The sequence below is a fragment of the Cyprinus carpio genome, chromosome B20 (genome assembly GCF_018340385.1).
Source record: "Cyprinus carpio isolate SPL01 chromosome B20, ASM1834038v1, whole genome shotgun sequence".
Classification (NCBI taxonomy): Eukaryota; Metazoa; Chordata; class Actinopteri; order Cypriniformes; family Cyprinidae; genus Cyprinus; species Cyprinus carpio.
The window spans coordinates 1165545-1189973 of NC_056616.1; the positions used below are offsets into that span (position 1 = coordinate 1165545).

Genomic DNA, 24429 nt, shown 5'->3' on the forward strand with positions numbered 1-24429 from the left:
TAAGATTACTTACAACAGAACAGCAATGCATTTTATGGACGACCGTTTCTTGAACCTAGGAGAGGAGGTAATTCTGACTTTGCTACGACAATCTGCCGCTTCTGAATCAGCTACTGTATGTATGTTTTGTTATTAGTGTGTGTGTGTGTGTGTGAGAGAGAGAGACAGGGTCACACAGTGGAGTCTTAACCGTCCGTGGCTTGAGTACTGCAAACACAAACACATAGAAGCTTCATCTCTGTGTCTGTAACGCGACTCTGTTTCCCTTTCGGGCTTGAACTGATGGTAAAACTAAGGACATTATTAACTGTCTTTACATTTATTTTGAAAGATGAAGCTCGAGATTATGGAAAGGGGCATTACATTTCCAACTAGTGCTTGCAGTGTTCGGCCAATCACAATGCACTGGATCAGTTGGCCAATCAAAGCAGACTGCGCTTGTCAGAAGGAGGTAATTTGTAGAAAACGATTCTACAAAGAGAGAGGCGGGGCATAGAGGACCTACAATAATGTACAGTTTTTGAAAAATAATGTGTTTTTTGAACATTAAAGCATGTCAACATATTCTTTTACACCAAATACACAAAATAATGATCTTTAAAAAGCATCATATGACCCCTTTAACACAGTTGCCACAGATTGCTTTTCATGTCCGTGGTTTGAAGCCCCCAATAATGTCATATTTACCCCCAGGAACGCGATTTTTACCGGGGAACACCACCCCCACCGCTAGAAATGCCATTGGGCTAGTTTTGGGCTAGTTTTGAGTAACAATTGGGCGGGTTTTGTTGTGAAAACCTGGCAACCTGATTAAGATTGCCCCACCTCAGTGGTAAAGGAAACTGAAACAAATCAGTGTACCTTAATTAGGGTTGTCTGAGTAATAAATTCATACAGTTTTTTTTTTACAGTTAAGTTGTACAAATTGGTGCAGGTGTATTGAACGAGTCTGCTTTTGACATTTGATTCAAATTAGTTATTTTTCCGTGTTTTCCTTTTGCTTACTAGCTTGAATGTAAACTGAGTTAATCATTGCGTAATATGTGGCCAGCATTAGAGAGAGTCCTGGCCTGAGGGCGTACTGAAGAAACACCCCGTCTCAGAATCCAGTATCTGTTCATGCAGGGTGATTTCTCTTAAGAGCTCGCCTAAAACATTCAGCAATCTGATGGATTTTATTTTTTTAAGTTAAAGTGTTTTTTTCTTCATCTGCTCTGACAGGATCAAGGAGCGGAGAATAATCTTGAACTTTGTCAGGGGATTGTGACCAGGAAATGCGAACAGATTTTTGACTGAGCAATAAATCGTCTGCTTTACTGTCGACAGGACTGTGCTATTTCGTGTCACCGGTCCAAGGGTTTTCACAAGCTCACAGAATGGACAACAGGCTTCGTCTCGGGTTCACGCAACATTTACTGTAATGAAATAAACCCTATGGAACACTGACATGCGATATACTGCTTCAGTTTAACTTGATATACACATACGGGACCGGTGAACAACTTCACGATGGAAGGCTTCAGAGAGAGGTTTATACTGTGCTGTCAAAGTACTTTCCCGTGTTTCGGAGACCCGGCGAATGAATTCACAAAGCCGCCAAACCGGGAGTTACCTCCGACACCTGTGGAGAAGCCCGGCTGCGTTTACATTGCGCTGTACGACTACACGGCGCGCACGGAGAACGATTTGAGTTTTAACGCAGGGGATAAACTGGAACCACTCCGCAAAGAGGAAGACTGGTGGTACGCGAGAGGAATCACCGGGATTTCAGCGAACAAAGAGGGCTACATTCCTGCGAATTATGTTGCACCCGAAGAAAGCCTCGATGCTGAACCGTAAGTTTGTGGCACTTCTATAAGCAAAGAAAACCCTGAAAAAGTAATTTCATAGGTATAGCCTAAGTACAAGTGATGGTAGGCTGTGCAATTAACTTTTCTGTTTTTTTTTTTTTTTTTAAAGATTGGATTAATTAGGAACAGGGCCATTAGTGTGGTTTGGAAGTGCCATAATTAGGCTATTGTAATGTATAGCAATGTATTGTATTGCGGGCATATTCCCTATAATTATTTTGTTAAGGGAAGCTGGGTGATGTTAAGCCTGTTATGGTTAATGTTCGGTGGTCAACCAGGAAGTACTAGAATGTTAAGCCTGTTATGGATTCCTAGGCTTTGTGCACTGTACACTTCATAAATAAAAAAAAGATAAAATGTACAAAAAAAAAAAATTAATAAAATTAATCATTCTTTATATATATACATACAGTACACACACACACACACACACACACACACACACACACACATATATATATACACACACACACACACATATATATGTGTGTGTGTGTGTGTGAAAGAAGAGACTTATTTCAAAAACATTAAAAATAGTAATGTTTCCAAACTTTTGACCTGTACTGTATACACACACAAACACACACACACACACACACACACACATATTATGATAAGTATATATATAGACAAATATACAGTGCAGACCAAAAGTTTGAAAACATTACTATTTTTAATGTTTTTGGGAAAGAAGTCTTTTCTGCTCATCAAAGCCTGCATTTATTTGATCAAAATACAGAAAAAAACAGTAATATTGTGTGAAATTTATACAACTTTAAAATAATAGTTTTCTACAGGAAAATTATTCCTGTGATGCAAAGCTGAGAAAAAAATGTGTTCAGCATCATCATACTCCAGCCTTCAGTGTCACATGTAACATCCAGTCTATCACATGATCATTTAGAAATCATTCTAATATTTCTGATTTATTATGAGTGTTGGAAACAGTTCTGCTGTCTAATATATTTGATGAATAAAAGTTTAAAAAGAAGAACTGCATATATTCAAAATAAAATAAATTCTAATAAATATATTCTAATTTAATATATTTTCTGTTACTATCACTTTTTATCAATTTAACACATCCTTGCCGAATAAAAGTATTGATTTTATAAAAAAAAAAGAAAGAAAAAAAATTACTGACCCCAAATTACTGGACCAGTAGTGTATATTATTACAAAATATTTATATTTTAAAACCATAGCTTCTTTTTTTTACTTTTTTTTTTTTACTTTTTATTCATCAAAGTATCCTAAAAAAGTATCACATGACGTTCTGAAAAAATATTAAGCAGCAGAACTGTTTCCAACTTTGATAATGAATCATCATATTAGAATGATTTCTAAAGGATCATGTGATAATGATCCTAAAAATTCAGCTTTGCATCACAGAAATAAATGATAATTTAAAGTATAATAAATTATAAAGTATAAAAAAATAAAACAATTATTTTAAATTGTAATAATATCACACAATATTACTGTTTTTTCTGTTATTTTGATCAAATAAATGCAGGCTTGATGAGCAGAAGAAACTTCTTTCAAAACAACATTAAAAATAGTAATGTTTCCAAACTTTTGGTCTGTACTGTGTATATATATATATATATATATATATATAAATATAAATTTTAATATGACGTTATATTAAATATGTCATGTCATGTGTTGTAAAATCTCTATGCTTTGTATGTCACTTTATCATGCGAAATAGTTTCTAACGAATGGATTGTGTTAGAGATAACTTTCCAGTTTTTCCAGGTCTGTCACCAACAACATAATGGCTTGAGTGTGAATGTTTTGTAGCAAATGTAGCCATCTGACAAGACTTGATTACAGCTCATTGTATTGTGGATGTGTGACAGCATCACGTGTCAGCAGATCTTCAGTAACTACATGTATGATTTCTGTGTCGGACGATTTAGACATAACCTACTACTGGACACAAGGTGTCTGCATAAGATTTGTGTGTGTTACAACAATCATAAACACTGAGTCAGCCAAAGGTTAGTTTATTATATAGGAATTTCACTCTTTATTTGAACATACTCAATTGTTACCCAGGCCTGAAGCCTAAATTACCCCGGTGATTCTCAACTGGTTTTGCTTCAGAAGTTCAAAAGACCCATGATATTAAACTGGGAATGAAGGAGTATACAACACATTATTAAATTCTACAGAAGTAAACTTAAACATCTTTAAAAAAAAAAAAAAAAACACTGAAATGTATTAACAACAATATGCAAATTTCTTAACATGACATACGATAAATAGGAAAAGTGTCTATAAATAGGAAAAGGAAGTCTGTAAATGCTTTAAACAACAGCAGAACAGTGACATATGAAACAAAAACTTGGCTAAATATTGCATTAGCCATATTAGCAAGCGATGCTTGACCACACAGTCCTCAAGGTCAAAAAAAGTGTTTAAAAATGAATAATTATTTTCTCATTATTTTCAAATGATCTGTGATTTTGGTTTGTTGTATTTTATTAATTGCATTTTGTATTGTTATTTCTTTGTTGAGTGTGTGACAGCTGGTTGATTTTTAGCTCACATAACATTGTGATACTCCTCCACTGCAGATGGTATTTTCCAGAAACAAAGCGCTTAGAGGCCGAGAAGATGTTGATGTCTCAAGAGAACAAGAATGGAGCTTTTCTAATCAGGAACTGTGAAAGCCAGGCAGGAGAGCTCTCACTCTCAGGTACATCTGACGTCAAATAAATAAAAATAAAAATAAATAAAAATGTCTGTTTCTCTCAAATCAGAAGAGGTTTTGTCAAAGTCTGACATCATTTGGCTTACGTCACGAGTAGTGACTTGAAAGATTGGTGTCTTCATCTACTATGCAGTGCAAGTATATACAACATATTTTTGTGTTCAAACCTGCAGAACTTGTTGGCTATGGTCATATGATCTGTTACGTCCCACAGCTTCACATGTATCAGCATATCTTTGCTAACCCTCTTTGTTAAAAAAAAAAATTTGATTGTGGACCCACTCCCTCCCCCCCCACAACCCCCTTTCCTAGCGACAGCCCTGCTAAAGCATAAATGTTTTCTGGCTATGTAAGGACTCATTATCATTTGTTTATTATTTTCAGATCATCTAACCAATACAAGAGTTTCTTCAGTCATTGATTTACATTTGACAACAGTGTAGTCAAAAACGTTTTTTTGAAAGGTTTCATTTTCAAAAAATGTTCAAACATATCTGTGAAAATGGCCAAAAACACTGTATTACATATGCCAGGCCAGTAGTTGGCGCTGTCACCTTGTTAGTAAACAGTACCTGTAGGGAAGTGACGATTATATGTTGTATATGAGGAGTCTCCGCTGTTGGTTGTAATATTGGTGAAGTAAATCCACACTTTGCTGAAGAAGCATTAGCAAACTCTTGAGCAGCAACAACAGTACCATGTACTCGCCATTGTTGTGTATGTTTGTTCACGCTTGTGTGGTGCTTTAAAATCGGACACTTACTGCGCATGTCTACATACCGTAACACCATACGCACGCGCATGATGTCACCATTTTTCAAAGATTCCCATATTGGGTGTTTACACACGGAAAACAGCCTAACACGGTGGCATTTTCAAAAGCTTGCACTTTGAAACCCGTTTTCCAATACATTTGTTTTCAGTCCCCAAAGCGCCGTTGTCATGTAAATGAACAGTCAAAACGCATAAAAAGTTTCCCGTTTTTGGCTGAAAACGTTGTCGTGTAAACGGCCCCTGAGAGTAGCTGATTACTCACCAGCTCATTAACACTAGACTGTGCCCTGAGCTTTCAGTGATACTCCCTGTATCACAGATCAGTCACTGCTTGATAAACAGCCTAATTCCTGAGTCCAGCAATGAAATATTGACACTATTTTTCCACATTTGAGAGTTTGTGCTTTTGTTCTCAGATAAAATTAGTAAAGGATTAATTCAAAATCTTATGTTGTGGGTCATTCTCAGGAAGTGGCAGTAAGAAAAAAAAACATTTCAAAGAAATGTATTTATTTATTTATTAGTTTATTTAACAGGGACAATGCAGTATAACATTGCTACAATTTCAAGCAGCCGATGCTCCACATATAGGCTTCTAGCCAAAGGATAATTTGCAGCCCCAGTCCCTGGTTAGGATTTTTTAACAACAGTAAAACAATAATAGTGTTAAATAATAAATAGACTAGGGGTGGTTTGTATACCACTTAAAAGAGTAGGCGATTGCTTTAAAGTACTTGTTTTGACTTTAAGTTGTTTACCATCGAAAAAAGTTTGAGAACTGCTGTTTTTTTGGCCTATGTGGTTTAGTACTGACCTACTGTGGTTATACAATAAAGGTATAGTCCAAGTCCAAAAGTGCTGAACACTTACTTTCCACAATTAGGAGTGTGTTATATTGGCCTAAATTTTCTGGGATTTTGTCAATAATGATAATGAGACAATATTTTGTTGAATGTGTTATAGTTCATTTAATTATGCACCTCTATTACAGCCTGAATCTCCCGAACAGCCTGACTCCCGAAGCTTTTCATATTCTGATTCTGTGCAATGGTTTGTTTACAGCCGTGACAAAAAATAATGTTTCCATTAAAATCAATATTTGCCACCTTAAATTGATTTCCAGGGGCAAGTGACTGTTTCTATTAATGGATAATTGAATCATTGATTTGTTCTAAAACTCTGATTCATTCAAAAAAAAGCATCACTGGCATCACACCAGCGTCTCGATCGTCTCAAGCAACATTCCTGCCATTTCCCTCGGCTGTGCTTCGATTAATTTTCTTTTCAACCTATTTTCCACACGTTCCCATCTTAAGCACCGCAGCAGACACAGATTTCGTCACACAAAGAACCATTCACGTTTGAACTCACATGACTTGCTGCTTACTTGTTACTGATATCAACCCAAATTGGGTCAAATCAGGTGACCTTCCATACCCAACAGTCTCAACCGAGTGTTTGGATTGAAACAATTACCAGTGTATAAAAAAGTACACAGTGTAAATATCAGATTGTTGTTAGGTCATACATACCACGTAATATTAGAATAGGTACCCCTTAGTTTCAAAATCCTTAGAGTAGAAATAATTTGTAATTTTACAGGTTGTTACCCCTTTATTCCCCAAATTTAGCACATTATTCCCATATACCTACCAGGGGTACTGAATAGGTACACTATAATTACAAAAATGTCACACTGTAAATTCTATTTGCTTACTAAGCAATAAGCTGCTTGTAATAAAAAAAATAACTAATTAATGACCTCCATTTACTTTCTGTCTTTCATTACAGCACTGCTACAAAACAAAAAAGTGAAGCATTTTAAGATCAGGAGGCTGGATAATGGTGGCTACTTCGTGTCAAGGATTCAGAGTTTTTTCACATTGAAAGAACTAGTGGAGCACTACTCCAATGTGGATGGCCTCTCTGTTCGTTTGACAGAACCCTGCAAAAAAGTGTGTGACATTTAATATTACATCAATCAGTTTTCTGAATAAAATAAAATAAAATAAAAACTGTTTTTTTACACAAAGGGTTTATTACATAACAATAATTGGCTGACTGTACTTTTGTCTCACTTGATACCTAAATAAATACCCAAATGTTCAAAGAATGTGAGACAATGGTGAACTTATACAAAAATCTTTGATCGCAGAACACAGCAACTGACCGATTGAAATGGCACTCCACAGAATTGTACAGGATATTATCAAATATTCAATCCAATGCATATTTCCTTGCTTTTGTGTGTGTGGGATTTAGACAATGGCTCCAGAGACACATGGTCTATCTTACAACACTGTGGATCAGTGGGAGATCCCACGTTCCTCTCTAAAACTCTTGAAGAAGTTGGGAGCAGGGCAGTTTGGCGAGGTCTATGAAGGCATATGGAATGACAGCACAGCTGTCGCTGTCAAAACACTCAAACCAGGTACACACACAAACAGAGACAAGATGTATACATATATACAACTCCAAACATACATGCAAATGGCATGCTATACTGTATGTCTGTTGTATGTGTGATAGGATCTATGGATACAAAAGACTTCCTGCGGGAAGCTCAGATCATGAAGAAACTCCGTCATCCCAAACTGATCCAGCTCTATGCTGTCTGCACTACGGAAGAGCCCATCTACATCGTCACAGAGTTAATGAGCAACGGGAGCCTTCTAGAATATCTGCAAAGTAAGACACACCCGCACAAGTCTCAAACACTATTATGTCAGGTACTTCCTTTGATATTGTAATCACGATTGTTCATTTTGATTAACATAATTTACATTAAAATACTTATGTTATGTGGGGAAACTGTATTCCATATTCTTGTACAGTACACATCCAAAACAAGCAACACAAGAAAGTGATATAACTGGAGGAAAAGGAAAGGTTGAAATTAAAAGTTTTCATTATAATGGCAGCCTCTGTGATATTGATTACATGGGAGAATTATTAATTATTATGGATATTACATTTAATGATTATTTATTATTACCATTATAAAATTAACAAGCCACACTGTTCGTTAGAACAGTTTTTTTTTTAATCATGCATGTGGTCAAACAATAATTTCCAAAACAACACAATGATTTCTGTGTGTGGTTGGCCGGGACACTCAAACAAACAATGTTTTAATAGGATCACAGAGGCTTTTCTGGGAAATCAGCTTCTGAATAGCTTACCTACCTGTGGTAAAATTACTGTAAAGCACTGCTTTCACCATATAAGGGGTCATTTCGGGACAACGAAAAAAAGAGATTGAAAGAGGGAGGGAGAGAGCCTTGTTTACAGAGGCTTTGCTTCCTTATTGACACATTTTAAAAGTCAGTCATAAATGCACTTAGTAGAAGGTATCGTGGTTGTGGTCATTAGAGTAAAGGTTAAAATATAGTACAGTGCACCTTGCAGAACATAAGAGGGATCATAAAAATGCATTAGCTTCTGAAGGGCTGCAGCAAATTAAAAAATAATATGATCTTAAAATAAGAAAGATTTTTAACACATTCTTAACGTAAAAACAGTTTGAACACTGAGGCAAGGGAAAAGTCTGGAATACCATCATTGATTATAGTGAGATTCATGATTAATAAATAGAAATTTCTTTAATCAGCATATTTTCGGTTTGAAATGCCCTACAGGGTTTAAAATTGTCCAATTCTGGAGGGAGCTCTGTCCTATCAGGCATTCATTCAAGTCAAATCAAGTCACCTTTATTTATATAGCGCTTTTAACAATACAGATCGTGTCAAAGCAACTGAACAACATTAAGTAGGAAAATATTGTGTCAATAATGCAAAATGACAATAGTAAACACTCATTTTTCAGTTAAAGGCAGTTCACCACTGAATTCAGTGATGTACTACAGCTCTGTTCAGTTTAAATAGTATCTGTGCAATCAAGTCAATGATATCGCTGGAAATGAAGTGTCCCCAACTAAGCAAGAGGCGACAGCGGCAAGGAACCAAAACTCCATCAGTGACAGAATGGAGAAAAAACCTTGGGAGAAACCAGGCTCAGTCTGGGGTCAGTTCTCCTCTGGCCAGATGAAACCAGCAGTTCAATTCCAGGCTGCAGCAAAGTCAGATTGTGCGGAGGACTCATCTGGTTCCTGTGGTCTTGTCCCGGTGGCCGTCTGAGACAAGGTCTTTACAGGGAATCTGTCTCTGGGGCTCATAGATTACTGGGCAGAAAGAGCAGGCCAATCAGGACCTGGAAAGACTGCTTCAGCTGCCTCATTTCCCAGAACCCTTTCCTCCTGGTGTCAGCAGCTTATTTAGACTGATAATCAGGGCCAGTGTTGTGCAAGATCTCATTCCCCCATTGTGTAAATATTTAGTAGGTTATTTACAGTACCACATAAACCGTAGGTTTTTGAGGTTAGCTGATTCTGAAACTGTGACAAAACAACATCTGACATATATTTATATATTATATATATAATATATAATATATATTACTTATATTTATTCCCTATATTCTCTCGCATACAGAAGACAGAGGTGCTTCTCTTCAAATGTCTGATCAGATAGAAATGGGATCCCAAGTGGCATCTGGCATGGCATTCATTGAGCTGCAGAACTACATTCACAGAGATCTTGCGGCACGAAATGTTCTGGTGGGAGATAACAATGTGTGTAAGGTGGCCGACTTTGGCTTGGCACGGGTATTTCAGGTAAGAAATATTCTCAGTTTTTATAAAAAGGCCTGACCCCTCAGCTTGCCAATGGTGCAGTGGTTCCCAAATGGGTAGCTATCCAAAAATGAGTCAAAGATCTGTCACAATAGTGTCATGGACAGTAAACGCAAATGGTTAACTAAACACATAGTAAAGCAAATAATCTTGGCAACATTAAAGGTTGTGTGTATTCGGTCAGTCTTTTCAATATTTGGCCCATAGTTTATCTTTATTTATATGACCATTTCCCTATTCAGTCTATGTCATATCAATACATTTGGATGCTGTCGGCTCTAGTCAATTTATTGTAAAATAATTAATACTGTACATTGTATTATTTCATCTTGATTGACCACTTGATGTTCTGAAGCCAATCTGTTGAGAACCACTGCTATATTGTGTGCTATATTGTTTTGTTTTGTATGCTAAAAAATACAAAAACTGTACTTTTAACTTTCTCACTGCATGATTTCTTTAGATGGAAAATGAGAATGTTTATGAGGCCAAAGAAGGAGGCAAGTTTCCAGTGAAATGGACTGCTCCCGAGGCCATCCACGAGAACAAATTCACCATCAAATCTGATGTTTGGTCTTTTGGGATCCTACTATATGAAATTGTGACATTTGGACAGATGCCTTACCCAAGTATGTCATTCTCATATATAATTTTGCTTATTGTACCCATCGTCCTCACAGAAAGATAGACCAAGATACTAAGAATTTGTCTAGGCTTCAGGGGCACAGTCCAATAGCAGTAGCAAGTAGAAAGTTATGGTGTGATGTAAACTAAAGACTACTGACTATTTTTAAAAAGAAAAAATCCCTTCAGTTTTTCAAACTTAAATTGTCTAAGTAGGAAATATATTTTACCACACTGGGCCAGTTTATGTTCAGTGTACAATATGGTTCCTGAAGAAACAAAGTTTATTGTACAAAAATAAAGGTCCTAAAAACCAAATTATAAAATGTATTAATATCAGTATGAACTGCAGCCCTTCCTCACTGAATTGCATTTAATATTCTATTTTCTCTGTTTCTGTTTTTTGTACGATTTTTGTACAAGGGTCACAACAAACTTGCAATCTGTTTTTGGATCTCGACCCACGAATTGAGAACCACTGTATATGCTACAGTATTTTTTGACCAGGTCAAAGCATTGAAGGATTTTAATGTTGCTTTTCACTCTTTCTCCAGCCATGACAAACTTTCAGGTGATACAACAGTTGCCCAAAGGCTACAGGATGCCGTGCCCTCTTAACTGCCCAAAATATTTGTATGACATCATGTCCGAATGCTGGAAGGACTCCCCTGCAGACAGACCCACCTTTGAAACTCTGCAGTGGAAACTCGAGGACTGCTTTGATATGGATGTCAGCTCTTACGATGACACAAACCGCTACTAAAAGACACTGCTGCTTACAAATTTGATGTAACTGCAAATGAGCCAAGTGCAGGGATTTGATGAGCAAGCCTGAGATGCTATTTTAGTATCAAATGAACCAAATGCCTTTATGTATTCTTAATGTACACATAATATGCTCAATGCACTCATCAAGAGTTTTCCTATGTACAAACTGCATTAGTTAAAGCTGAAGCGTGTAGTGCTTTGGATGTTAAAATGCTTTCTCCTATCCCGGGTTAATGTGCGGAGACAACTGGTAACCTGTTTCCCTGGAAAGTGCTTTCAACACTGTCCATTCTGTCATCCAGTGACAAACTGGAGAATGGGTTGAATTGGAAACCAGTTTGCACAGTCATAATTTGTGCAGTTCTGTTAATGCTATTTGATGCTGAATTCAAAACGCAATTCAGCTTTGAATCAAAAATAGATTCTGAGCCTTCTTTATTTCCTTTTTGCTTTCTTCCATTCATTCCGTGGAGGCATCCCTCAATCTGTATTTGCTGCCGTGTGCATACTATATGCCATCATAATGGTGGTTTAGTGTCACTTGTCTTGCACTCATGCTTGCGCCATGAGACCGAAACTATTGAGGAATAAATGTAAAGAGCATGGGCAAAAAACAATTAAAAAAACAAGCAGAGCAGAACAAGCTTAGACAACCTTTATTATGAATAATTAACCACCTCCCATAATACCAGCAACCACCACTTGTTCTAAGAGAGGAATGCTCAGAGTCCATTACATGCATTTGCACATGCACAGCGTTAAGCAAAAAGCGCACGTTGAGACTAGATTCTCAACCGAGCTTTAATGAAAACTGTAATAAGTAGATATATTGTATTTATTGATTTTTAAACACATTTTTTAAACACATTTTTTAAACAGATCTTAAACATATCTTTTTTTTTTTTTTTTTTTTTTTTTTTACAAACAGTGATTCTTTTTTCCACTCTCTTGTAAGAAGATAAATATCTAACTACCATTTGAAATTGTGGGGTCTAGTATATAAGTATAATAACAAAATAATAAGCCATGCTTCTTGAAAACCAAATCAGCATATTAGAATTCTTTCTGAATGATCATGTGAATGAAGACTGAAGTAATGGCTGCTGAAAATTCAACATTACCATAGAATTTTAAAATATATTAAAAAATAAAGTTTTTTTTTTTAATACTACAATACTAAATTTTTTTTAAAACTGTATTTTTAATCAAATAAATTAAGCCATGGTAAGCATAACAGATTTTTGTTTAATATTACAGACCCAAAACTTTTGAGTTTAGTGTGCATTTATAAAAAAAAAAAAAAAAAACTGCACGTAAAATACAAAAAACATAAAATTAATCACTATTTACATTCATTGAATGTAGAAATAAAAATATTAATAAAATATTTCAACAAATCATTAATCAAATAAATAATGAATTTGTATATCATGTGCACTCAAATAGTGAAATAAATTTTAAGACTTAACAATGATCAATTATTATCAAAATCCACACACCCACACACTAAAACAAAAAACCTGAGCTTTTCAGTTGGGTGTCAAATTAAGATTGGTTCACAGCCACTGTCCGGTGACTGACCCCCCTCCCCATTGTTCCCCAGTTTCACAAAGGGTTAAGGATAGTCTCAGACTAAAATGCATGTTTTAGCTCTCAACTGAAAATAATTTGCACTGATATATCTTAAAATATTTTTGTGCTATTGTTTAGTCTCAAGATGTACACCAGTAATGTTTATTTCTAAGGCCTTTTTCGTCCCCTTGGAATTATAAGGTTCTATCTGACATTTTTGTCAAAATTTAGTTATTCACATATTCTTATTCTGTGTCAACGTATTTACATTATGTGATAGATTTTTTAATGTTGTGTACATTATGGGACTTTTTATTTAAAAAACAATAAGGCTCTATCTACACAGTCGAATGGAACACAAAAACTTTGAAGCTCAATATCTCAAAACTACTCGGAATGCAGATAGAACCTTATAATTCCAAGGGGACGTTTTATAAAAGCTGCTTAAAAATACAAATTGAACAAACGCCTAGTCCTGGTTTAAGCTAAGCTCTGTGTGTGAAACTGGCCTGTATCTTTTAAACCAACATATTGTCATCTGACTTTTTTATGAACAAACATGTCTTGATACACAGACACAGACACACACACACACACACACACACAATAATAATAACAATAAAAATGTCGTCAAGCTACAACTTTTATTTTATATTGATAGTATTGTTGATGCGACAGGATCATTGATGTGATGTCTCGCTGCTACACTAATGTTACCCGCATCAGGACAGGGATGCCAGAATGCATTTACATTTAGTCATTTACTGTAGCAGACGCTTTTATCTAAAGCGACTTACAAATGAGGACAATGGAATCAATCAAAATCAACAAAAGAGCAATAATATTATACTAGTGCTATAACAAGTCTCAATTAGCTTAACACAGTACATGTAGCAAGTTTTTTTTTAATTATATAATAAATAAAAAGAAAACAGATAAAATAGAAAAAGAATAGAGCAAGCTTTCTAAAGAATATAATTAGAATAGAGAGTGCTAGAGTTAGAGGGTCAAATAAAGATGCATAAGTTGAACTGACAACATCTTGTTGGACAAGAGAAATGGAGCAATGGTTTTTTCCTTTAATTTCAGCATATAATCACTGACTTCACATATTTAACTTTTTTAGAACTACTACTAACTTCTATTTCTTTTGGTAATACAACACATTCCACCAAAGGCTACTGCATTCAATAAAGGCATTTCAGTGCTTTTTTTTTTTTTTATTGGTCGTATTTAGTATTCTAATTTGTTGAGATAGTGAATTGGTGGGTTTTTGTTAAATGTGAGCCAAAATCATCACAATTAAAAGAACCAAAGACTTAAACTACTTCAGTCTGTGTGCACTGAATTTATTTAATACACAAGTTTCACAATTTGAGTTGAATTACTGAAATAAATGAACTTTTCCACAACATTCTAATTTATTGAGATGCACCTGTATGTATGTATATATATATTTACAGTATTTTCTGTCATTTTAAATTATAAACAAAATTCTATAAAATACAAACAACATCTTTAAATTAACAACTTTGTCCGTTATTTTAAGTAGGCTATATCATTAATAACACATTATAGTTTTCTTAAATTGCATATAAATTAATGTAAAATTACACAAATAATATGTAATTAAATATGTAGCTCATTACATTAAAGGTTTACGTCAGGGATCTCCAACCCTGCTCCTGGAGAGCTACCGTCCTGCAGACTTCAGTTCCAACCCTGCTCCAACACACCTGTCTGTAATTATCAAGTAGACCTGAACACCCTGATTAGCTGCTTCAGGTGTTTTTGATTGGGGTTGGAGCTGAAATCTGTAGGACGGTAGCTCTCCAGGAGCAGGGTTGGAGACCACTGGTTTATGTCATGGTTCTACATGGGTCCGGGTCAGTTCTGGGTAACACAAATCTGGGGTTCTTCAGGTTCGGGATAGTCTAGAGCAGTGGTTCTCAAACCTGTCCTAGAGGACCCCCTGCACTGCACATTTTGAATGTCTCCCTCCCTTATCTATCATATTCGATTCAACTCATCAGCTCATTAGTGGAGACTGCAAGACCTGAAGGGGGCGTGTCTGATATAGGGAGACATACAAAACGTGCAGTGCTGGGGGTGCTTCATGGAGAGATTTGAGAACCCCGGTCTATACTCTAGAGCAGTGGTTCTCAGTTCTGGTTCTCAATGTCCTCTTTCCTGCAGCGTTTAGGTCCAACCCTAATCAAACAGACCTGAACAAGCTAATCAAGGTCTTCAGGATTACTAGAAAGTTACAGGCAGGTGAGTTTGTTCAAGGTTGGTGCTTAACTCTGCAGGAAAGTGGACCTTGAGCTTCAGAAGTGAGAACCCCTTGTCTAGAGCAGCGGTTCTTAATCCTGGTCCTCGCGACCTCCCGCTCTGCATATTTTGCATGTCTCTCTTGTTTAACACACCTGACTCAAATCACCAGCTTGTTAGAAGAGAGCTCCATTAATGAACTGTGTTACAATTTACATGGTCCCTACACAGTGTTCACTGCTATCTACAAGTTTGCTTCACTTAAGAACATGGATTTGCGCTACACTACTGTGTCTTCACACAGACAAAACTTACTACCGAAGTGTGAAGGGTTATTTAACTCATTTAAATCATGAGATTTGCATAGTAGTCATGTCTCACACTTGAATGTCCTTTAAATGGAACAAATATGCTCCTTTTGAACTGGAATCATGGTGAAATATCCACTTCGCAGGGCACTTATGGTTGAATGGAACAAACCTCTGAAGCGATAAGAGAAACATGCAAAATGTGCAGAGTCGGGGTTGCGAGGACCAGGATTAAGAACCACCACAGTATGCGCATAAAGGCCAGATCAATGGAACAGCATACAGATCCCCCATGGTCGCCTGTTCAGGAGAGGAAATGGGCAAAGTTATGTCCTGGTCTCTGAATGGTGTTGAGAGCGCCTTTCCTTTTTGGAAGTTAGTAAAAATTATTCTGCAGTTGTTTGCCATCAGGTCTGGCTATATGTCTCCTACACGCTTTACCAAAGTGAGTGCAAGCAAGAGCACTATCTTGAGAGAGTGTGATAAGTCAGCTGCCTGTAGTGGAGTTTAGAACGCACAAACACTTTGAGCGAGGAAGGACACTGTGTCCACATTTCTCCATAGTGTCAGCTAGTGACATAATGTCAGGTGACCTGAAATTGAAAAGGAACATGTCATTTTAAATCAATTTCACTTGGAAAATAAAACTTACAAAATAAACTGTAAAGTGAACAGGATGGTGTAACGATTTGGCTTCTCACAGGGATCATAAATGTAATACTGTTCTCACAGGGGTAACTTAAGGTGAGGGTGTCAGATAACTCCTTCCTCTTGAGTGTTTTTTCCCCCTATTAGGCACATCAGTACTAGAGTCAACTAAAAAGAAAGGTCTTTCTGTTTGATGCCACAAAACAACATTGGTGTGATTGACAACTATCATCCTGTTACTCCAGGACATAACCTTAGAAACGGCTAGACACCGCACCCTATTTTGTACAGCATCAAATAAATAACAAACTAATTAGAAAAATCAAAATATAAAAATAAACAGTTCAACAAAAAACTATACAACAAAAAAAAAAACAAGATAATAAAAACTACTATTGGAATACTATTGGAACAGAAGAAAAACCCACGGTGCCTACAATATTTCTCCAACGACAGTCTTGTAATATTTGGAAATGATTTTAATTTTTTACTTTTTACTATTGTAGAGGCCAGACCATGACTGGTGATGAGAAACAGGTGCAGGTGATCTAAACTCTATTGAACAGGATCCAATATTATTTACAATATGTCAGTGCCATTGTTTTGTCTCAAGATGCACACCAGTAATGCTTAATTCTCAAACATTTAGTCTGCTTATTATGTTTGGTTCTTGTTGAATGGATGCTAAAAATGTCAGCTACTAATTTGTCCAGTTTGATCAACAATTCTTTAGTCAGGCTAATAAATCAATATTGAAGTGTGACGGGTACATAGCACACTGTCTTTGCATCTATCATTGTTTAGGTCAGATCTTTTTGAAGAAAATCCCTAGTTGAAACTGCAACTAAATTTTTCTATAGAATTTAGGCACAAGTACGCTACTGACTGAAACTTATTTCAAGATTGGATAACTGCAATGACACATTTTGTCACATTTACAATGCAATAAAAGCAATAATGATAATAATGATAGATCAGCACATTACAAAAATGCTATTTTGCCATGTCCGATATGTTTCTTAACATTAACGTCAGATGTTATTGGAATCTTCAGGGCCAGTTGAATGTCCTGCCTGTGATCTGATAGAACTTCTGGTTAAATGGGTGGAAGAAGCGCTGCAGTTTTTCCTTGATGGAGGGATTTACATCTGGATGGATTCGGCCCTTACTGCCCGCCAGGCACTTGCTGAACATGAAGTTGAAGCGCAGACAGAAGAACCCACGTGTGGCATTGAAGTACAGATTGTACTGGCTGATTTGTGAAGGAAGGTTTAAGAATTGTTCCACCAGCTTAAGCTCTGGAAGTGGGTCTGTGATGAGGCGGTCTCCATCAACTATGTGAAACTGCTCAGTGGGAAAGAACTTTAACCAGTGTTCTAGGTACTTGGTGTAGATGCTTGTCCGTACAGCCTTGTACTTTGTGTTCACCTCACAAGTGTTGTTATCAATCACAAGTTCCTCAAACTTGTTGTATGTTTTGTTCTTGTGCTCTTTGCCCTCTAGGACCTGTGTGTAGTCAGAAACAGTGCGGGTGGTGGGCTCACGAACAATCAACAGAAGTTTAATAGAGGAATTCATCTTAAAGATCCTCTCAGGTACCTGCTCAGTGATGAAATATGCAGGACTCTTCTCAATAGTTATTTGATGTGGAAAAGAAAAGGGCATCTTTTTGAGGTACCAGTCAACACCACAAGCATAGTTCTTGTCATTGTCGAAAAAGTGGACCTCCTGGGAGGCCTTGACAACAGCAGGGTGAAGACTGAGCATCTCCAGTAGTGCGCGTGTTCCACCTTTCCTCACCCCGATGATGATGGCTCTGGGCAGCTGCTTAATGAGGCGGAGCGTTCGCAGTTGCTCCTTTGTGCTGTTCCTCCTGTGCAGCTTGAGACCTAGAGCTTGTTTGTGCTGCAAGGTATGTAAAGGAATCTGCCCTGATACATCTGCAGGGCGCAGTCTGTCCTTAATGGGGCAGATGAGGGGAAGTCTGCAATGAGAGAAAAACATTCGGATATATAATCACTTAGTGTAAAACAAGATTGATGTCCCAAAAATTAATTTGAATTAAACCAGATTTTACTTTTTGTTGAATAAGTGTCACATTAAATCTGATTTGGTGACTTCTTCATGTACACAGGGACAAAGGTGCTTACTGTTGAATAAACAGACTGGGGCTCTCTCTGTGAATGAATAATTACCTGTCTAAAGTGCCCTCTCTAACCACCAGAAAGAAAAGACTCCCAAGCACCAAGCTACCCAGTACAAAGAACCTCTGCCTCAGCCACTGCTGCTGTGAAAAAAGCATCACCCTCCATCAACGGTCTTCCTCGGCCTGCATAGAGACACACACACACACACACACACACACACACACACACACACACACACACAAACAACCACATAAACATGATTTATGCATCCATATCTTTTCATTTACACTTTGATTTAGAACCCACGTTCATCAAAAGTCTGCATCTTTATCAGTTAACAAAGACACATTTCAAATAAGCACAGCATCAGAAGAGAAAATGCTTTTAAATACACAATAAATCATCTCTTACAAGTCATTAAATGTTGCAGCATCGTTATAAAGGATGCCTTCTATAACACACACACAGAGAGAAACAAGTGAGCTAATTCACTCACACATAATGAATTATTTTACATTTATATTGTATTAATTTACACTTTTATCTAAAAATCCTAAGAAGGCAATAACATGCTCTGTTTTAGATCATTTGTAGAACTTGCAAATGCAGGAAGACTAGACAGATCTGGCTAGAAGAGCATTGCATTAATTCAATTACTCTCTCTTCTCTCCTCACTATCATTGAAGCTGTCCTCATATTCTCTCTCTCTCTTGGTGGGCTGGGACAAATGTCCTTCATTTGGACATGTCCTTGCCTTCCTCAATTTCATCTTAGGGGTAGATTGTTGTTATGTTCTAAATCTTCCTTGCACTCATCCTTCCTGCTGCTGTTATTGTTCAGAAGACCCTACTGCCAATAAAGGCCTCGATATACTTCAAACGAAGATCATTTTCGTTCTTCGTTTGGGGGCAAAAAAAAGTTTGAAAAGGCTGAGCGACGGTATACTGTTTTCAAACATTCTGACACCGCGCACTGCTGGAGGCGGGTGTAGAATAATGTAAACGTGTTGCGACGGTCACGTATATCCCCTAAACACAACAGCGATGAAGTGTAGGCAATCTAGGTGTGAGACGGGCACCAATGGTCAGAATATTATAGACAAAAGAATAATGATTAGCAGCAGTTCAGAGTCAAGTAGCATGTTTGCAATACAAAAGAACCCTTCTATTTCCACAATCAGTCCCTTATGGGAAGTGTGAATGGCTCATAGCCTGAAAACATTAGCATGATGTGGAAAAAAATATTGTAGTCAGTTTGTTAATTTTATTAGTGTTCATTTATTTTATTAAACTGGATAAATTGTTACACCTTTTTATATTTTGTGGTGTCATGATTTACTTTTGATAAAAACAAAGGTTTATTGTTGTATGTTCGTTTGGCATTTCATTTATTGTATACCCTTTAAATTCGCTTATTGAAAGAACAAAAGCAGCAGCAGCAGCAGTATGGTGTAACATTTATTTGAAACACATGTACGTATTTGATACTTGCTACCTTATATCTTTACTCTTTCCTATCATTCTTTTCATGGCTTTGGAAAACTTGTCTTAGATGTTTCTCTGCGTCGCTTTTTTCATAACTCCGGGTCGTCGACACCAAGCTTCAGGCAATTTCTTTCTAGGAATTAAATGCTTTCTCTGAATCTTTAAAGTCTCTCTGCGAGCGATCGTACAGGTGTGGATATATTTGTGCCAGCTCAGCTATTAGACACTCCAGTATATTCATGTTGCTAGTGACTAGGCTGGAGATATTGTTCTCTTGCCTGACCTCCAATGAAAGAGAAACGAACCAGGGGAAAAAAAATCACACGTCAAAGAAGGTGGAGTTTCAGTACACACCCACCAACTGCGTAATTTCCATGGACCAATGGAAGCTCAAAGGTGTTTAGGAGCTAAATGTACTCCCCCAGAAAGTTCGCTTTGATGAGCTGTTTCGAACTGCCAAAACGAACTTCGTTTCAGCCTGATTTTGTTCGAAATGACGTCATATATGTTCATTTTTCGATTTCGTTTGAAGTATATCGGGCCTTAAAGTTGACTCTTATTTACAGGTATTCTTAGTGTCTGAGCTGGCACGTAAGGGTGCATAGAGGTTCATTGACGCTCTTTACCAGTCAACTGACAGTTCTTCTGTAAAATACAATCAATTTAGGGTTGAGGCCATGTACAAATAACTAACCATGCATTAATAATATTTCATTGTTATGCTGAGGACATATATATGTCAGCAGATACCCTCACCCTCAACTCACAATCACAGCTCTTACTACCTGCCTGGAAGAAATCAATGTGTGGATGACAATTGTATTAAACTAAATTAATCAAAAATGTAACTTTTGCTTGTTGGCATACCGTCTGCATAAATGTAACAGTCTCAAGTTGTTTACCGATTCAAACTTCTTGTCGCCATCATCACAAGTGCGTTATCTTGGTGTTATTTTTGACTCCCAATCGTTATTTGATACTCATATTAAAATGGTTTGGATATCTGCCCTTTTTCATCTCAGAAACATTGCTAGATTTCAACTGAGTTTTGTTTGATAAACAAATATTTAATCATTTCAAAATTTTACTCAATATCCAGTTCTCTTCTAATATCATAATTTTTCCAAAAGATTTTAACAGCTGATTACAATTACTATTTTTTTAAATGTAAGAATATTAATGAATATTACTTTCATTATTAGAAATAATAAAATAACTGAAATTATACCCCCCATCACTAAAATTATACACTAAAACTTAACCCCTGAATTTTATCCAATTCGAAATGAAGCAATAAAAAGGAAAGATAGGCATGAAACAGAAACTGATGATGAAACAGATGAAAGAAGTGTGTGCGTAAGCAGTATGGAGTGATGCTGATGAGGTGTAATGGAGTAAAGTGACCTCATACTGCTTACATCCAAGCACACCCACAAAATTGTCTCACTGTCCTCTTAAATAATAGCTGTTCTGTGTCTGATGGATTACTTAGCTGATGTTTACACAAAATGAGTCACACTATTAAACACAAAGACCTGCCATGGCTTCACTTAGACTGGGCTCCCGTGATAGTTGTCCTTGATTGAATATTTAAAGGAGGAATGACATGCAGCCTAGCACACCTACAATGTGAATGCCATCATGGGTCTTTTTTCAAACACTCTGTTTTAACAGGAAATTATCTGATTGGATAAGTAAACATTAACCAACCAGGCAGCAGGCCCTATTTTAATGATCTAATCGCACGGCGCAGGTGCACTCAGGGCGTGTCCGAATCCACATTTGCTAGTTTAACGACGGGAAAACGGTCGGTGCGGCCAGGCTCATGGTCTAACCGGGTTCTCCCTGTTCTCTTAATGAGTAATGGGTGTTTTCTGGGCGTAACGTGCAATAAACCAATCAGAGTGTCATCTCCCATTCCCTTTAAGAGGCAGTTGCGCTCGTGCCATGGCAGATTTGCTATTTACAAGGTGGAATTCGCAAGTACAAAGACAGAACGCATCTCCAGAGATGAAACGGAGCTGCTTGGTACATTTTCAACATGTTTATAAGGATGCTTTCATTTTAGCTTTTCCAAAACCCTTTAAATTCCTTTCTTGCAGAACTTCTATGTTTCTCTTTTTCTGCTTTTCCTAGAATGTCACTAGGGATGTGCCTGAATAGCAAATCCGTATTCAGAAAGGCACGGAAAATGAATAATGCGTTGAACGGACCCACTAAAGGGATATGGTTAGCCGCTTGCTAGTGGTTGCCTTTTACATAACAGTACATAAAATTTCACTTACCACATAAACAGAGAGAGGTACGGAGAGATGACTGATAGGACGATGGCAAATGATTTGCACATCCTGAGCACCACTGACAAACATCTAATCTTGTGAAATGTGTGGTAAGTAATGCCGCTCTGTAGTAGAGTAGGCTACGTGTAACCGTGAATCTCGAAAATAAAGTGAACATAAAAAGCCAAGGTGCATTTATAAGTGATCTCAATGTCTTGCATTTTAATAACGGCTCCGTGATGCTCGCAATTTATATAAAGGATAATTACCCAACAAGATAATTGTGAAAGAAAGCATTTAAATATATTTTTCTCGCATATTATTTATTTATTCCCTTTAGGGGTGCCGTAGTACACATCATTACCTTTTACAAATACCGGATTCGGGCACATCCCTAGTTGTCACTATACTAATGTCACCTACAAGGGTAAATTAACAGCAAATTTTCATTTTCTGTGTGAACTATATACCTTTAAGCAGACTAATAATACTCTAATGACCGGTAGTTTACACAGTTTCAAAGTTAGTTTCAGTCAGTAGAATATCTAGTGGACTATCAACACGGGATCCACGGTGGACTTGAACATGGGACTGAAATTCTTTTCCAAGGATTCTAAATGATACAGAGACTGCCATTACATATCTAGATGCACCAGATCATCCAGTATAAAGCGACTTACAAATGAGGACAATGGAAGCAATCAAAAACAACAAATGTATCATGCACATTAATATCCCCAGTGTTAACACCACTCATGTTCTTATTACATTTACTTTTACATTTAGTCATTTAGCAGACGCTTTTATCCAAAGCGACTTACAAATGAGGACAATGGAAGCAATCAAAAACAACAAAAGAGCAATGATATATAAGTGCTATAACAAGTCTCAGTTAGCCTAAACACAGTATACCGTAGCAAGGGCTTTTAAATAATATAATAAATAAAAAGAAAACAGATAGAATAGAAAAAGAATAGAGCAAGCTAGTGATAGAGGTCTTTTTTATAATTGTATAATAAATGAAAAGAGAAATAGATAGGATACAAAAAGATTAGAAAGGTAGTTACATTTTTTTTATATATTTTAATAGAATTAGAATAGTGAGGGAAAAAGTTAGAGGGTCAAATAAAGATGGAAGAGAAGACGATCGATTGCCGATTCTTGAAGATGGCTAAGGACTCAGCTGCTCGGATTGAGTTGGGCAGGTCATTCCAACAGGAGGGAACATTTAATTTAAAAAGTCCGTAAAAGTGACTTTGTGCATCTTTGAGATGGCACAATCAAGCGATGTTCACTTGCAGAATGCAAGCTTCTAGAGGGCACATAAGTCTGAAGTAATGAATTTAGGTAAAGGGGTGCAGAGCCAGTGGTGATTTTGTATGCAAACATCAATGCCTTGAATTTTATGCGAGCAGCTATTGGTAGCCAGTGCAAATTGATAAATAGAGGTGTGACGTGTATTCTTTTCGGCTCATTAAAAATTAATCTTGCTGCCGCATTTTGGATTAATTGTAAATTGTAATTGTATCTTATGCATGCACAATACATAGAGGAAAAAGTAACACTTAGGCAATGTTGTAGTTAATTATATAATTAAATTATTAATTAAGTGCTGAATTAATTGACAAATAGCTTCATGTGGCAATGCATCCTGGCTGTCACAAATCAGGCCTCTGTGGCTCCCTCTGATCGCCACTGGAGGGCACCCTCTCTGGAGTATTTGTTCATTCGGACTTCATTTCCCATAACGCAGTGCCTCGGACAGATCACCTGCACAGGTGATGCCACTATCCTAGCCTATTTAAACTGCTTCCGGATTCTCATTCATTGCAAAGTCTTGTTTTGATGTGACTGACATTTCTGAGTAGTGTCACGGTAAATCAAAATCCATGGTTCTCGGAACCAATTTCAGTACCAAAGCAAAACACAAAAACATGCTAATTAAAAAAATTTGACTATACTTTAATTTAATCCAAACTGTGTACATATTTAATTTTAAAGGGATTTTGAATTTTAAACTCGGGGAAGAATGGTGAAGCTCGTTGACGAGGGGCCTGATGGCAGCCCGACAAGAACCACTTATCCAGGTGGCTGCGGGTGGGCTCCTCCGGTGGGGATCACTTCAAACCCAGCTCCTCCACAGCTTTAGACATGATGCAGAAGAGTTTGGTGTGCATGCCTGTGCTGGCTGCGCCTTGAAAAAGGCTTAGCACACTCAAAATTTTTTTATGTAATTATATTATAGTTATGTAAATATTATAGTTATGTAAATATTATTTTATGTAATTCAACT

At 36.9% G+C, this 24429-nt stretch overlaps 2 protein-coding genes across 2 annotated transcripts; one reads left to right on the forward strand and one right to left on the reverse strand.

Moving 5' to 3' along the window:
* The first annotated feature begins 907 nt into the window (after positions 1-907).
* frk (fyn-related Src family tyrosine kinase) lies at positions 908-12037 on the forward strand. Its single transcript, XM_042746807.1, has 8 exons — positions 908-1835; positions 4435-4556; positions 7137-7300; positions 7608-7776; positions 7875-8033; positions 9836-10017; positions 10499-10664; positions 11214-12037. The coding sequence occupies exons 1-8, from the start codon at positions 1510-1512 to the stop codon at positions 11420-11422; spliced, it is 1497 nt and encodes a 498-aa protein (XP_042602741.1). The 5' UTR covers positions 908-1509; the 3' UTR covers positions 11423-12037.
* A 4653-nt stretch (positions 12038-16690) lies between these two features.
* LOC109063441 (heparan sulfate glucosamine 3-O-sulfotransferase 5) lies at positions 16691-18555 on the reverse strand. The gene is made up of 2 exons (XM_019080517.2): positions 18422-18555; positions 16691-18210 (listed from the first exon to the last, which is right to left on the reverse strand). The coding sequence occupies exons 1-2, from the start codon at positions 18526-18528 to the stop codon at positions 17277-17279; spliced, it is 1041 nt and encodes a 346-aa protein (XP_018936062.1). The 5' UTR covers positions 18529-18555; the 3' UTR covers positions 16691-17276.
* Between the last annotated feature and the right edge of the window lie 5874 nt (positions 18556-24429).

What these genes read in the sequence shown, in the direction of transcription:
- frk (XM_042746807.1), top strand. Translation starts at nt 1,510, where the DNA reads ATGGAAGGCTTCAGAGAGAGGTTTATACTGTGCTGTCAAAGTACTTTC. An exon ending in GAAAGCCTCGATGCTGAACC is followed by an intron (nt 1,836 to 4,434) that starts GTAAGTTTGTGG and finishes CCTCCACTGCAG; the next exon opens with ATGGTATTTTCCAGAAACAA. An exon ending in TGACAGAACCCTGCAAAAAA is followed by an intron (nt 7,301 to 7,607) that starts GTGTGTGACATT and finishes TGTGGGATTTAG; the next exon opens with ACAATGGCTCCAGAGACACA.
- LOC109063441 (XM_019080517.2), bottom strand. Translation starts at nt 18,528, where the DNA reads ATGCTTTTTTCACAGCAGCAGTGGCTGAGGCAGAGGTTCTTTGTACTG. An exon ending in AGAGAGGGCACTTTAGACAG is followed by an intron (nt 18,211 to 18,421) that starts GTAATTATTCAT and finishes CTCTCATTGCAG; the next exon opens with ACTTCCCCTCATCTGCCCCA.